At 37.1% G+C, this 17281-nt stretch overlaps 1 protein-coding gene across 3 annotated transcripts in view; it reads left to right on the forward strand.

Moving 5' to 3' along the window:
* The first annotated feature begins 1450 nt into the window (after positions 1–1450).
* The window catches only part of LOC114365296 (oxysterol-binding protein-related protein 9), a 60161-nt gene continuing 44330 nt past the window's right edge, over positions 1451–17281 (forward strand). The window contains exons 1-3 of one of the 3 annotated variants that reach the window (XM_028321813.1): positions 1451–1547; positions 2052–2147; positions 3641–3752. In XM_028321813.1, coding sequence (XP_028177614.1) covers positions 2075–2147; positions 3641–3752 — 185 coding nt within the window. In that variant the 5' untranslated portion in view covers positions 1451–1547; positions 2052–2074. Of the gene's footprint in view, positions 1548–2051; positions 2148–3640; positions 3753–13747; positions 13960–17281 lie in introns of those variants that run through there. The other 2 variants (XM_028321812.1, XM_028321814.1) reach the window with 2 other exon arrangements.

Consider the following 17281-nt stretch of genomic DNA (forward strand, 5'->3'; position numbering starts at 1 on the left):
AATTTTTAATTACAAAACAGTCAAATGACTTCACAACATCAAGAACTATCGCCTCCATTCCGGTGACATTACAACAATGTGGGTAATAAATGTTAATACTAGAAACAATACGAAATTGCGCTTTCACTGTTACAAGCAACATGGTAATAAAAAGCACGGTGACGTCACCGCAATGACTTAATGTTTGGGCACTTTCGCTGTTGACTTAGATGCGCGTACTTACAAATACATAGAAAGAAAGAAAGAAAGAGAGAAAGAAAGAAAGAAACATTTATTACGATGAACATTTGTTACTGTTCAATGGAAAATTATCACGAAATTAATTAACAGACAAATGCTTTGAAACCTTTCAGGAACGATTTGTGAGTAATTTGCTAGTTTTAAATCAACCTTAAAAATCTAGCAAATTATTGTTTTCTGTGTCAAAGTAGGTATCTGAATCAGTGCCTAGTTACTAGGCTACTACTGTAGTGGACATTCAATATCGCGTATTTAGATCATTCAACGACTGTTTTGTAGGAAGCTAACATTGGGGCGTAAAGTGATGATGAAATTGAAGTGTAATCAATTTACATTAACTGGAGGTCTATTACCATTCTAGTTTTAGATTCTGGATTTTTTATTGGATTGGATTCAATTATGAAAAAAATACTTATCTACATCATAGTTAGATCTTTTATAATGCGAACAGTTAAGGACTGGAATTCGCTGCCTGCTGCTATCTTTCCCAAACACTATAATCCGGGACTTTTCAAGGCGAGAGTCAATAGGCACTTATAGGGCAGATATGTACTAGACTGCATCTCATTTAACATCATTGTGGTCAAATACCTGCCTTGTTATGCATAAAAAAATAGTGTTAACTTCCGGAAAATTTTCCGCCCCGCTTTTCCTCGCCGCGTGGCCTACGTTACGTCACTCACGCGCAACTCCTCGGTATGCGGCCATTTTGTAATTAAGATCTACTTACTATACCGTGATAATGGAGGTTATCGCGGTACTTTCCAACGTTGCAAAAGTAATGCGAGTGGGTTTGTGGTTACTTAGGTAAAGATGAAGTAGGTTAATATTTTGGACGTTTGTATAATCGTGTGCAACGCAAGGTTTGGGATTGGTTGGGTGATCTTTCCGATCGTATTATGTGATATAATATTGAATATTAATCTTCATATTTATAATTATGGCTTATTCTCTCACATTATGATAATTCTTTAAAATGTCAATCTCAGAACTGTGATTGATAGCACCAAAAAACGATGACGCCTTCCACTAATCAGCTTTAGACTCTTAAGGCCGGGTAGNCGGTGGCGGTTCAATTCCAGTCACCAAGCCGCCAGGAAAAAATCTTTTCTTGCAATATCAAATCAAAAATGTAACGTCAAATCATTTGTATCTGTGATATTTAACTTAACCCGTGTAATGTCAGTGTAATTGCTATTGCTACACTATTTAGTACTTTAATGCATTGTCTTAAGATGCAAAATGATAAATAAAAACATGCTTTCTCCGTGAACGGCTTAATCCACATTAACGCCACCCTTCACCTTGTAAGTACTTATGAAGAGTTTACTATCGTGTGTTTATTTATTTTTCTATACGGACGACAGCACATTGAAATCTTATCTCGTTGTAATAGAGGCTATTTTGCTGCAAAAATGTTTCACCTGATGTGATATCGACTGTACAGTCACCGTCAAATAGTTCCCCAAAAGTGGCCAAAAAGTTGACAACACAATCTTATTCCAATGAGGGTTTTCGCGAATGAAAAATCCGCCAGATGGCAATACGTAGACGCGAGGTCCAAATGCTGCATTATTGGTTATTTTTGACATGACATTGACAGATAATTATGTCAAAATCCACCAATCACGCAGGACCCCACATCCACGTCCCGCCATCTAGCGGATCTTTCATTCGCGAAAACCCTCATTGTAACAAAGTCGTGTTGTGAACTTATTGGCTATTTCAGGTGTCACGAACTAATTGACACTGACTGTACCAAGTGTAAAAAGATTTGAAGAAGATATGTATTGAAAGCGTTTTCTGATCAGGTTCAGAGGTAGCCAGAGTGGAAATGGGCTCGGAATGCAGGGAGCTGCCTTCGCCCACCCATCCCATACCACCGTTAGAAGACATCGATGCGCCCAGTCAGTATAAACTTTTAATAAAGCCAAAATTATTCGAAAATCTAGCATACCTACATAAGGCCGAATTGACGTTTGATAAATGTCAAAAAGTATATTTTTTGCAAGATTGCTGGAACTTTTTGGTCCCTGAATCATTCTGTATTGTAGAGCCATATATCCTTTAAGTTAATCATGACTATCTTTATACTTTTATCTTGCTATTTTTTTCGTACTTCTCCAAAAATATTACGATACTTTGCCTGCCACGAACGCTATCGAACATTTGTTGTATTAGCGCCATCTAGTAAGATTGTGGAGAACTGTTTCGTTGAGCAGAAAAGCCGCTAAATTTAGCACTGGCAACTTGCCGCTAGCAACGGATAGATGTCGCTACTAAGCACTGTCATCCCACATCTTGCGGATGAAAAATCTTTATTTCCCACTATGCAGATAAACAGAACATTCGTCGGTTCGAGAGCCTAAATAGTTTAAATTATGTTATAATAAGTTATACATTGTAAACACCAGTTCAAAATGACTTTCTACATTAGAAAACTTGCGGGCTTGTATAGGAAAGGTCAGGAAAACACAATTACTAGTAGAAACATCATTTGGCTTTAAGTCCGCCTTTTGCACGCTTTCACCACACACACTCATCGCTGGACATTTAGGATGTTGATTGTTTAAATTTATATTTGTTAAAATAAAACAAATTGCTAACAACTAAAGGAATTTCCATAATATCATGTTGCAAATGGCTTCGATTTCATTTTGCTATAATAATATAACACATATTTAATAACATTAACGTACCTACTTATTACTGACAAAATAACGAGCATAAAATTGTCTAAAAAATTTTTCACGCCAATATCTATCTTTAAAAAAATAACTTGCTAAAAATTTATATCCTAAACATCAGTCTCGTAATCGTTATAATGTATCTATTTTATACTTGAGTGGGTCGTCTGTCCACAGGGCAGCGCCATTCTAATCTACGCTAACATTTCAAAGCAAAAATTACTTCACATATTTTCTTCGACATTATTTCTTGTCTTTCAGGGCAATATTTATTAGTATGAAGGTCCTTTCAGGGCCCTTATACACATTCCAATGAGGGTTTTCGCGTATGAAAGATCCGCTAGATGGCGGGACGTGGATGTGGGGTCTGACTGCTGCGTGATTGGTGGATTTTGACATATCTGTAAATGTCATGTCAAAAATAACCAATCATGCAGCATTTGGACCTCGCGTCTACGTATTGCCATCTGGCGGATTTTTCATACGCGAAAACCCTCATTGCTTGCTCTACCGCCACTTCGGGACAATACGAGTAGGTATATCGGTTAATTCTAATGGTGAGTCCGCTCGCGCGGCACGCTGGTCATCCTGCTCACCCTGCTCTTGAGTGAGCAGGATGTCGAGTTTGCCGCGCGAGCCCGTTCGCCCAGCGTGGACGCACCATAAGAAGAAGTGGCGGAAACAACTCAGTCACATTATTTCTATTCACCCAGGGCAAGCGATGTCACTGCTGGTACCAGATACCTCGTACTCCTCGTCAGAAGGAGAAGATGACTTCTATGACGCGGATGATGAGCCAGTCGACATTCCTCAACCGGGTCCCAGGTATGTACAAACTAAATTGCATCTTAGGCCTATGGCCTACCTATGACGGTACTATATTGAAGGAGTGACGGAGCCGCGGACGGATATCCAATTTTACGACAATAGTGATAACACATAACAGGAATTTTGTTTTCAAAGGGGTCACTTAAAAATTAAGGATTGATAGACGTTGTCGCCGTTAATCTAATTATACGAAACATATTGGTGTCGTCGTATTCTTTGTATTACACTTATCATAAAAATAAACAAGCTCAGTATCTCTTTAAATGTAATTTCACTAAAACAGTAGTTAATTGGAGCAAGTTGATACATGTGAAATATTCCTCACCACGCACGAAGTTCGCGATGTAATTAAACTCAGAGTTAAAATTAATTTGCATGCCAATGGAGGCGGTCGCCTTTGCGGCCGAACGAGTAATAATAAACGCCCCAAAGCTTTGACACTTGTCTTGTGACACAGTCGACGTTTACATCGAAAGGATACCAAGGGCTACGGTAGCCGATTCAAAGGTTCTCAAATCGCTGATTAGTTAGCCGACTAGTTGCATCTAGCTATATGTCATGAACTGTATACGCAGATTGCAGTTACAATTTTCAAGAAAATGGAAAGGGAGCACGCTTATCATATAATCATAGAATAGAAGATTGAACGCATAAATACGGGTATTATTTGCATATTCGTGAAGCGTTTGAATTGCGTGAGAGAAAAAGTAGCTTTCTGTCAGCTTTTACACAGAGGCGCAGTTGCGTTCCGTTTACGTTACAGCGACGTTTAAACTAGCTGTCAAAATGGCACCGTGATACGGATTTGTCAAAACAGCTGAAGTTCGTTCGTCGTCCGGTAGCGTTGCAGTTGAAAATTGTTAGCGCAATCGGGGCTCTGTAAATGACCCTACTGCCTTATCTTTATACTTTTGCGAACTTTGACATTATTAACTCAAGGCTCTGCGTCGGTTTGGACTTAATAAGAATTAATTAAAATTGCTAACATAATATTTTCTTCTCTTAGATCAATCAAACTTTGTCCCCTCGTTGATTAATTTTATGAAGTTAAAGTGTATGTTTGGTTCCATCTTTTCGAATGTCCTACGCATGCTATTAATAGAGTTGCCGATTACAAGTTTATTTGTTTTTAAACGACTTAAGGAAGAGGTTGAATTGTAACGCTCTCAAAACTGAAAAAGTTTGTAATAAACCCTTACAAACAAAACTTTTGTTAACGATTAGGGTTAAGTAGGTTTTCTTCGTTGCCATTCGTCATGACTGTATTTTGAAATGCTTTCTACAGTCAGCGTCAAATACTCGTAGTTCGTGACACCCACAGAAGCCAATAAGTTCGCAACGTCTTATTTACAATGAGGGTTTTCGCGTTTGAAAAATCCGCCAGATGGCAATACGTAGACGGGAGGTCCAAATGCTGCATGATTGGTGGATTTTGACATATCTGTCAATGTCATGTCAAAAATAACCAATCATGCACCATTTGGACCTCCCGTCTACGTATTGCCATCTAGCGGATCTTTCATTCGCGAAAACCCTCATTGAGATAAAGAATTTTCATTTGCCCTCTTTATCAAAATTGAAAGGAAATCTATTTTGAACTCTATGGTCATCTTATTCAGGATCTTTTAGAAGTCGTTTAAAGATATAATCTACAGCGCTAACTCGGAACTGTTATTGTAACAGTTTCCACCGTGCGCTTTGCAGTTTTTCCCCCATTGTCTGCTGGTTACGTCACTGGCACAGTTCAGTTACCCCGTTCAACAATAACATACAAAAAATATGGGCAATTAAATCATAAAATTATCACATCTAATTTCCTTGTTCCGTTTTATTTACGCATCAACGATCGAAAGTCGAACTAACGAATGATTGTCGAGAGGAAGCAAGCAAGCATTAATATTACTTGATAGATAGAAAACCCTTTATTACACAAGATTATAATTAAGGCAGCACTTAGATTAAGTTAAATACGTTGTAAATATTGATTGTCTTCCAGTGTATGTCTTGTTGGTTGTCCTATTAAATAAATAAATAAATAAAAGATAAGAAAACAAATAAATATACAATTTAGGCAGCCTTATCGCTTACTTTTCATTTAATAAAACATTACGGATAACCTGCATGATAGAGTAAAGTAAACACACACTCAACCGTCCATTTGTTAACTGTGCCATGGTAGGGGACCGTATGAATGAGACAAAGGTTGTTATTAGTCTGTTTATTAACGTGAACTACGTAGGTATTTATACGATATAGATTCAAGGTAAAATACGTCACAGCATCAGCTAACGTGTTAAATGTGCTGACACTGTGAACGTGATCAAGATAATTATGCTTGTTTAAGTGAAGCAGCGAATCGAACGCACAGCGTTGAATAGAGCTCTGTGATTGGTTCGTGTGTCACCCTGTGCGTCCACGCGCACTGTGAGACCTCATAGTAATGTTTGTGAATAAGGGCGTAAATAATGTGCGTACTGGCACATTAACCCTCGCAAATATTCGTCTTATATTAGCATAAATTACTAAAAATAGCAAATTATATTTAAATATGCCAATAATATATCCCTTTATAAATAATCGGTATTTTTCTTACGCAATCAAGTTTATTGCCAGCCAATCGGCGAAATGTCCTCCAAGGTGGAAGGTTAAATCGCCGCGTTCCACCCTAGACCTCATTTCCGTTACCTGGGGTGATTGGGGTCGAGTGTAAGCTGATGAGTTATTTCTATTTGTTACATAACGCCGCGAACGACGCGAATATAGGATAGCTAATCCTCCCTTACAAACTAGCTTTTGCCAGCATGAATTCATTCTGTCGCAGAAAGTTCATTTTTCGGGTTAAATAAATATAACCTTTTTTTTTTCAACTGGAAAATGCATGAAACTGCATACTCACCGGCCCGGCAGAGCCGATGAGTTATGTGGGGCTATCCTCGCCTGAAGGGCAAGGCCTGCCCACTAAAAACCAGTCGGGTCCCTCTGGTCGCGCTTAGTGGAGCAGCATACGAGTCGGTGAATCGTTCGCATGCCTGCCCCCACGCAACGGCCGCAGCCTCGCTCTACAGACCCTTACCTATATTAACACTCACATTTTTTTTTACACTGTGTCATCTAGTCCCAATATCTAAGCAAGGCTTGCTGAAAACTGATGCTTTATCCCCATGCATCATCTCGAGGTGATTTAGTCTCTACTCTTCTGACTGGAACACATCCCTATCCAGTATCCAGTTATCAGACAAACGGATTGTTGATGTTATGCTACTAAACTGTTAAGTGATAATGTCTTTTTAGGTTAAATTATAAATATTTTCCAAAGTTGGTCTAAAAACTTAGTTATAAAAAGTCCAGTTTTCTACTGTTCAAACGGCCTATTCCTTTAACAGCATATCTTGAGTACTAGACCACAAGCTTACTAATCTTGAAGTCTACAGCGTACAAGATGTCAGCTTTCAAATAGCCCTCCTTCCTACCCAACTACTAATAGGAGTTCCTTATTGTTCCAAACGTTAGTGTTTATTTATATGAAGCAATCGATCGACCGCATTGGTCTCCGGATGTTAGCTCTGCGGTATATTTATACCACCCTCCATGTTTTCGTTCGAAGTTACCAATGAGTCCGTAATCGGAATCAAGCTTCCGTAAGAAATAAATAAAAAGCACAACGTACACGACTCCATTGAAGTTGTTTAGCTAAACTTCTTATTTCGTGGTTGAAATGCTAAAGCAAATAAATATTATGCAACATCCAACTGATCTAGGAATTAGAGGTGATTCTTTATAAGTATACAAGCAGAACAGATTAATGCTGCAAACTTCAAATCTATCGGCTATTAAATAAAAAAAAACCGATATTTAAATAGATCTCACAGGAAATGCTGTTGCTTTTGAAAAATAGAATCAACCCTTCTCGTGTACACGTCGAAAAACACGTTGTTTTTATTTTTATTTAAAGAAAAAGGTCAAGGTCGCAAAAAGCTTCTTTTCGCAGTCATGAAACTATTATATTTTTTAAATTAATTTAAAAATTATGCGTCCACTCAATCACACTTTACTAAACTCTTAACACGCACCTAAAAATCTTCATAATATCTTAAACATCCTAGGTCACCACACTGTGTGGTCCCATCGCTCTATAGCGGGATCGAACAAACTTATATTCATAGGTGTATTTTTTTTTGCGTCCACTGATCCACTCGTAATCACACTTAAGCCCTAACACGCCATAAACGTGACCTAAAATCTTTATAATCTCGAGCGACCTAGGTCACCATTGCGTGGTCCCATCGCCCCATAGCGGGATCGATGTCCGTTTCTGGGTCGCACTCGCGCTGAAACCGGTCGACGACCTTTGAACCCGCAGTTCGTTTCAGGTGATAAAGCAAGATGGCTGCTTTATAAGTCAATCCTATTTTCCGCGAATTCTAAGCCCGTAAACGTCGCAAGTTGCATTTCAATGTGAAATAAATACTTTATATTTTTTTCTAAACACTGAATACCCATAGGCACAAAGATGTGCATTGTGCATTGCTTAGAGTTTAAAGCATCAAGTAGTATTAATTCAGAACTACAGATCGAGCATGAATAAATGAGAGTGACAAGCATTTATAAAAGTTTTACTAGAATGATAGAGTCAGTTTTATTGTGATAATACAATTTGACGTTCAACTAACTGACATGAAAGTAAAATGGTATAATGCTGTAACCATGTTGTCTGTCTGTCAATTAAGATGAACCTTTTCGCTGGAACATGTATAAGCACACGCATTAGGTTAAATCTAATGTTTTTATTTATTTTAAATGAAATAATTTATTGACTATGGCAAGTGATTATAAGGCCCGAAACTGCGTTAAGCGGACGCCCGCGCGGTTTCATACTAAAGTCCCCCGCGACGGTGCCTGCTTAACGCAGTTTCTGCCCTAATGGCATATAATGTAAAACTGTACCGGTATGAAAGTAAATAAAGAGTTTACTTCGTGTGACAGAATCAGAATGCTGTTGATTTCTTAACAACTCGTCGCCAACGCCGCAAAGGGGCGCACCTCATTTTATAAATGTATACAGGAGAGCCAAAAACGACATAGTGCCTAAAGAACGGAGCATATAATCTGTCCGTCTGTATGATGTTCGCCCCTTTACAGCGTTGGCGACGAACTATTCGTCGACAAATACTTACACATGAACGCTCTCAGTGAGTTAGCGCCTTAACTTCAACTTCAAAGTTAGTGTGCGAGCAAAAAGGTCTTTCTGTTAAACAGGTTATCCTGAAAGCTTTTATGTATGACATGGGTTTAATTACAGTTTAATTCGAGCAATAAATCCTAAGATTAACATTCTACATTCGCCTGCGGGGATAGAATAATTCGTACGTCACAAAAAAGATTTTCTCGAATCACGTGTTTTATTCTCGCAATTAAAAAGCTTTATAATTCTCCGGAGTAAATCCTAATATAAATAATAGCTGTATTATTTGTTCACCTGGGTGAAAAAAATTGGAATTTTAGTATCCTCATATCACCTTCGGACCCTTTCCCCCAATTTCTATTTTCTATTTCACTTAGGAACCAATTCCTAGATGAACAAAGGCGACTGCTTTAGTCCAATCAATTTACCTGAGTCACCTGGGTAAAATGGTTCCGAAGTAAAATAACATTAAAATTCCACTCTTCCCCCTGGTAAAATAGCTTTCTTTGAATAGAAATACCGACAGCTTCAACTACAATATCTTCTATTTGTTTAGATAGATGTACATCGTACACCGAATCATAAATCATACTCTTATAATGTTTCTTATCAAAAATGAAATTCATCATCATCATCTCAGCCACAGGACGTCCACTGCTGAACATAGGCCTCCCCCAATGCTTTCCATGTTACCCGGTTGGTAGCGGCCTGCGTCCAGCGCTTTCCTGCTACCTTTATGATGTCGTCGGTCCACCTTATGGGTGGACGTCCCACGCTGCGTTTTCCGGTACGCGGCCTCCACTCCAGAAAGTTGCTGCCCCATCGGCCGTCAGTTCTGCGTAGTCTGCGTACTATGCATATTCAGCTTGCTAATGAAATTACTGAATACTTTTATGTGCAATAAGTATTTTTCGCAGACCACCAATAAGTAAGTACCTATTGCAGTACAATTCTGTAAAATTTGGTACAGACAGTGAAAATGTATGTTGTAATGTAGATACATATTAATGTTGGTTCGCATTGCGTGTCGCTCGTTAGCTAGGCAAAGCTAACGCCGAAATATACTGATTTATGTACGCGGGCTGGCTGGTCCTGATAGCAATAATTTTGTTAATATTCATAGACCTTTATTTTTAATAGACTACGGTGCATATTACAGAACGGAGCACGAAATTGGAATCGTTATTAATATTTAGACCAATCATAGAACAGAATATGCTACTGAGATTGTCTTGTAATACGGTAGCGGTACACTGAGGAAACGTGGGACGTCCACCCACAAGGTGGACCAACGACATCATTAAGGTAGCAGGAAAGGCCAGGCCGCTACCAACCGTGTAACATGGAAAGCATTGGGGGCGGCCTATGTTCGGCAGTGGACGTCCTATGACTGAGATGATGATGATGAAACTGAGGAAAGATCGTATTATTTTCCTAGTCTTTACTTTTCCAAAGCAGTGGTAGAGTAAACTGAATAGTAGGCAAGAGACGCAAGCCAGAAACGCACGATTTATTTATATCGAGCATGAAATACTTACAAGGACAGACTTATGTTTCCCTAATTTTTATATATCCCTGAAAGCCGTTAGCACGGCGAATGAGTTGCGTGACTTGATAAGGATAAAACGCCGGACGAAGGCCGTCGAAATAACCATGTAGCGTCCAGTTGGTTATTCGAGTACCTAACTAAACTCGTGTAACAGATTTTTTAATTCTTTATAACGAAGTGAAATAAGTTTCTTTTCATATCTAATTGAATCACAAATTACCAGGATTGCTTGAATAGTCTGAAACTCGAATTTTTATTTTTTGCTGTAGCTATGTTTTTATTCAGAATTCTTAGATCTTTGTATTGTTGATGTGAACAGTTCCCAGTTTAATGAAAGAAATTGGAACTGTGTGAATACCTTTTTTTGGAAATTTTGTTACCACGGTTCTTGTTTTTCTTTTCTACCCATAATCGGCAGAATTTTCTAACTAGCATAGGATATTGAAAGAAAGAAAGAAAGATACATTTATTACAATGGACATCACACAAATACAGGCAATTACATACACATGACAGTGGCACATAATAATGGAAGAAGAAAAAAAAATAAACAAGAGTAAACTGAGCAGTGCCACCCATTCACCAACAAGATGCCCACTGCAACGGGACCCCATTAAGCATATTGGTAGTAGGTATTGAGCCATTAATTTTGGCAGCCCACGTTGCCCTAATGTGGAGCTCTGGGCCACCAACCCAGAACCAATAACCCAATTTCAAAATCATATTTGCGCCCACTTTTACTTAAGATCAGTTACTTCAGCAATAAAAAGTTATTTTCATCTCAAAATATTAATAAAAACAGGCCAAGTTTGGTGAAATAAAATTACGGGATTGTCAGCTTTAACGGTAAAGAAATTGAGATCTAAATGGCTACTTGAGTTTTATGAAAGCTCCTTTTTTCAAAGACGAACTTTATTTAAAAGAAACTTTGTGGGGTTTCTCTACAAAATAAGGTAGTAACTTTGCAAACATTTATTTATACAGCTACTGTTTACCTCGTGAACCCGCTTACGCTTCGTGTTGTTTTTCTTTTCCTTGCAGTAATAGGCTAAATTACCACAGCAGTCCATTGACATACTTTTATGAGCTATCCTATCCACAATCCACATACGTTTCGCCCGTAGATTTTGTATGACGGAGATAAGTATGACGTCACTTTTTCAACAAGTCAACTATGAATGTCAATGCTGCAAAATATCTATTTTTTAGTTAATTTTAACAACTGGGTGGAAAATTGTGTCTTGAAATTGTTCTCCACTGTCCAATTATTATAACTTGTAAGCCGATTCCACTCGTAATTAACTTGAATATCGTTTTCGTCACCAGAATAATGGATAACCCAATTTCTCACTTCCCGCAGCGTTTCGTAACGCGGCGCCTGAGTAAGTGTATTTCCTCGAAATATTACGATAATAAACGGCTGCAATCGAATCCTGCTTCTGAGAAGGTTGACAATCGTGGATAATAATAGATGTAGCAAGATTTTAAACCCTTCAAATTAGTCATAAAAAACTGCATTATTCTTAACTCTGGTTTAGCATTACGTCCGATCCGAATCCGTCAAAATACTGTCTATATATGTGACTAGAGGAAAATCGGACCGTATTTTCACAGATTCGGATAGGATGTATCATGTAGTGTAAAACCCCTTTAAAAGTGGAAAAACAATTTAGTTATGGGGTAAAAAATGGGCCAAATTTCGGTTTATTATTTTTTTACCTACCTGTATAATCTGTGTCCGTTTTATGTTCAAAGTCATTATAAGGCCAAACCGTCTACTAACTACTATTAACAACAAGTTTTATAATTTAGAACCGCGTACAAAAACTGACTAATATCATTGAGTGGACTTAAAGTTATTTAAGTACTTTGTGTCTCTCTACCAAACAAGAAGTTTTCTTTCCTTCCAAAAACTAGACAATTGTAACTAATTGTTGATTCCTCCAACAGGCAGCAAAAGTATCAAAGAAAATAATTATTTGGTTAATTACGAAGCTAAATAACTTTGTGGTGGAACAAATTAACCCAGTACGTGACATGGCTCAGGATTTAGTAACACAATTGTACTAACTAAAGTTGCATTCAGCAAAATACGTGAGTAACAATAATACTTTGTAACAACCAGGAAACATATTTTAAGAACTAGGCCACTTAGAGAACTAGTTTTTTGGTATGTGTAAAACTAGACACGGTTATTCCCTAAATATGTATTACATAACCTCGTTCTTCTTGTTATTTATTGGGCATGCCAATTACTCTCAAAAGTGGGTTGCAAAACATGTATCACTCTTATTTCGACAAAAGCTTTAATCCGCGGAGTTAATTTCCATGTCACAGAAAGTCAATATCGTGCACGTGTTCCCTTCCAAAAAGTGAGAAAAAAGCTACCTTATGCTTTTCTCTGGGTCTCAAACTATCTCTATACAAAATATCGTTCAAATCGATTCAATGGTTTAAGCACAACTTTTCCATTTTGTGGTTTAAGCGTGAAGGAGTAATAACAAACGTATATCCCTCCATCCGTTCTCACAATCTTTCACAAATATTATGTTAGTAAAAATGTACATGAAAAAAAAATATACCAACCAAATTGAGGACCTCCTTTTGTTGAAGTCGGTTAAAAATAGCGCTGTACTTTAAAATACGCGCGTATCCAATCATCCACGTTGCATTGTTTATTAGATAGTATCGCGTCCCACCTATTTGTTTCCCTGTAGTGATAAACATTACTCAATTCATGTTAATACGGCGTTATTTATAAACAACGTGTGGTCCGTCGATCCGTGCGACTGCGGACCGCAGTCGCGCGCCGACTCTGTAGCATGCGCCAAAGATTATGAAAGTCAATGTAGAGGCGAATACACTGAAAGATGCTCTAGAAAAACCTAAACGTCAAGCTTTTTTATTGAAATTAGACTGAATTGACGACTGTCGGTCACAGTATTACAGATAGGTTTTTCTATGCAAAATATGGCAGGTATTTGACCGCAATCGCACCTGATGTTAAGTGAGATTAATTAAGGCTCTACATTTTTGTTTACTTTTATCTTCAGGAAATTCGCCAATAATGCTGATTACGTTCATTGGCGGTAATTTTACTGTCTCCAGACGCTGAGAGTTATTTATCAAGAAACCTCATTACAGTCATTAATAAAATTACTAAGATAAATTTAAATTCAATCATCCACTTCGAACTCTAATCGAAGTCCGAACCTCTCGACTAACCGCTAGTTTTAACTTATCCAAACTTTAGCTACGTGAGTCAGCAACCGATCGATGTTTATTGCCTATCCGGCCGTCTGCGTTACGCCATCTTTGTGCATCGGCAGCACCGCACTTCAGTGCACGACGAATCGTGCCGCGGACCGCTCCCCGACGGCGCTCGATCAATACACGCCTACGCGCCCGGCTCTCCTTCCCAAACCCAACTCGGAACGTTCTCAACCCGTGACCAAAACAATCGGCAAAATTACGTACGTCTACCCTGTGTTTGTGTGACAGTGTGCATTTAACAACGCATGGCCGGCTTCATCGGCAGTGTTTTGTTTTTTCATCATTCCATTGTTTACGTTTCAGTTCTACGCTATCGAAAAATTAATTTTCTTTTTTCTGAAGCTCCACTTTCTAACTGCCAGTGTCGGTGTGCTAAATGTGTTAATAGGTCCTCCTTTTAACATTCTCTTTCTGTATGCCCATAATGATCTGAAGGGGTGGAAATTCGTGTGTATAGAAATGTAAACTCTACTGCATGAGTGTTAGAGCGCTTTTGTTGTGAGGTAATCTGTCTCATTAGCGATGGAACGACTTCCTTTTCAACACCTGAGTGTTTCTTTTATGATGACTGTAACAGCTTCTGTATCCTGGTGTTACGCGGTGATCGATTACCTAAAACTTAAATAACTCATAATTGCACGTAAGAGTTAACCCAACAGTAAATATTGCTCATTTTTCTTGTTCTTATAAAATTATTAATAATGTTAGGTTGCGTAGAACAATCGCAGAACACTCGCGCAGAAAGCGTGACCATAATACTAATCTGAAAGCATTTGCGGAGTTTTAAGCAATCTTGGATTCTTGTGAGATGAATTCATCATCATCATCATCTCAGCCATATGACGTCCACAGCAGAACATAGGCATCCCCCAATGCTTTCCATGCTGCCCGGTTGGTAGCGGCCTGCGTCCAGCGCCTTCCTTCTACCTTTATGTCGTCGGTCCACCTTGTGAGATAAATTAGGCACTGAAAAAAAGTAAGCAAAAACATGTCTTCCTTTATTCTGTAGGACAGTTTCTTGGTCTAAGATACGTATAAAGATTATTGTATCCAAGCTATTCGAAGTACTAACATTCATGAATATTTTAATTATTAACAATAACTTGCTTAACTCTACCGTGCTCCTTAATACTCCAAAGTAGAAACTCAATTTAGGCAATGAAAAAGACTGGTCACAATTTTTGCTCACTACACTTATACTTATAATAATACAGTGTGAGTCACGTTAAAGTGTACATATGAAAATAGATGAAACTAGACCTATTTTTATCGACAAAAAAGAGGTCAAAAATTTTTTGAGTTTTTTTTTTAATTTTTTACAGAAGTTTTTTTCTTCCAATTACTTATTGTAAAGAAAACGTAATAACTTTTAAACTAAGCGGTATATCCTGATAAAATAAAAACAGTAATAATGCTAAATAACAGGCAATACTAAAAAAATACATAAAATACACAAAAAAGGCCAAAAAATAATAAAAAATGATACTTTTTGAAAAAAATCTGCTTAAAAATTCGTGTTTTTTTGGTTATTTGATAAATTTCTCCAAAAAATGCCCCTATAACTGGTGGTTTTTATTACTTTGTATTATTTTCTATCGTATTACCTTCGCAAAACCAAAAATCGCATGTCTCTATCCCTATCACAACGTTTGCAATGATCGTTTGAACTAAGCCTCTCCGGGCGCGCCATTCAACTCTTCGTTAACAACAAAACTAAGGATGGCTCTAGATTTGTAATTTTGATAAAGACAAGTTAGATTTCAAATAAAAACAAAAAATTTAGAAGTAAAATAAGCATTTTAGTTAAAATTATAATTGTCTCTACCTGTAGCGGAGAATAATGTTGTGGCAGGCCTTTGTTCAAACGATCATAGCAAATGTTGTGATAGGGATAGAGACATGCGATTTTTGGTTTTGCGAAGGTAATACGATAAAGAATAATACAAAGTAATAAAAACCACCTGTTATAGGGGCATTTTTTGGAGTAATTTATCAAATAACCAAAAAAACACGAATTTAAAAGCAGATTTTTTTCAAATAGTATAATTTTTTTATTATTTGTTGGCATTTTTTGTGTATTTTATGTATTTTTTTAGTATCGCCTGTTATTTAGCATTATTCCTGTTTTTATTTTATCAGGATATAGCGCTTAGTTTAAAAGTTAATACGTTTTCTTTACGATAAGTAATTGGAAGAAAAAAAATTCTATAAAAAATTAAAAAAAAGTCTCAAAAATTTTTTGACCTCTTTTTTGTCGATAAAAATAGGTCTAGTTTCATCTATTTTCATATGTACACTTTAACGTGACTCACACTGTATAACATGAAATAAAATGATAACATTACAATACAGGAAAGCATTAAATACGGCACCATAGTGTGTTTTATCAGTAGCACTATATTCACAAATATTTGCAGCTATATGTTTTATGTAATGTAATAATACATAATAATATGTATTTACATAGACAATCTATTTTAATCACACTTGTAAACAAGCAACAAACAAATTAATCATTGTCGTTAATTGCACTATGTTGTCAAGCAATCGTGGTTTGACAGAAGGGACTTTAGGTATATTGTCCTTCCACTAGCTCGTTCTTATCTGTACAAGTTTCTCAAAGCATTGGGGTAGAGTTCCACAGACAACCATGCCACAAAAATGCAAACTCTTTTAATAATGTACAGTCACGGAATGAAAAGGTTCGTCAGTTTTCAAATTGATTCCTTCAACGAATCGCGAGCACATATTACCTTTGGCGCTTCTTCTCAGCACTTGCCAAATGTTGGTCTCGAAGCGCTGGTAGGGTAAAAAGATTATGAGACATGTAGAGGCTCCTTAAGAGCAAAATGACGATTTGTAAGAACTATTTATTAGTCTAAACAAATAAAGAAATTTTGACTTTGACTTTGACTTTGAAACTATGTTACAGAATAATCTCGAGTTAGAGAAAATAATCTTTAACTGTTCGTCAGTAAAGTTCAAAATTATTCAGATCAAATTTGTTTGACGATTTATCTTGTCAAGAAGATTATTATGATTGATAAACTAAAACCTTCTTGTTGGTTCAACCTGCCATTATTATTTCTATTAAATAAAAAAAACTATTGTCAATTGGTCAATGTCATCATTGCATTGCACTGATGGGATAGAAAAATAAACAAGCAAAACCTTATTCGTTAGCAAACGTCATGAATATTTATTTAAATGTTAGCAGCACTGTTTCTTGCACTGTTATGTTGGCAGGTTTGACTCTTACAGTACCTAGTGCAAGCGAAAACCGACACTAAGGTGACGAACCTTTTCATTCCGCGACTGTACGCCTAAATAAATAAATAAGAAATATTTATCTTCAGACAAAAACAGTTCATATTTTGTTAGTAACAGTATCTTAAAATCTATGTTATTAGGGTTAGTCACAATGTTCTTAGAAGTATGTTAGTACGAGTAGTACAGCATATGGGTTTGACAAACTGTAATATATTTATTATGGACGCTTTATTGGTTTACATGCCTAATGTG

The sequence above is a fragment of the Ostrinia furnacalis genome, unplaced genomic scaffold (assembly GCF_004193835.3).
Source record: "Ostrinia furnacalis isolate ACB-3 unplaced genomic scaffold, ASM419383v2 OfSCF7582, whole genome shotgun sequence".
In the NCBI taxonomy this organism is placed as follows: Eukaryota; Metazoa; Arthropoda; class Insecta; order Lepidoptera; family Crambidae; genus Ostrinia; species Ostrinia furnacalis.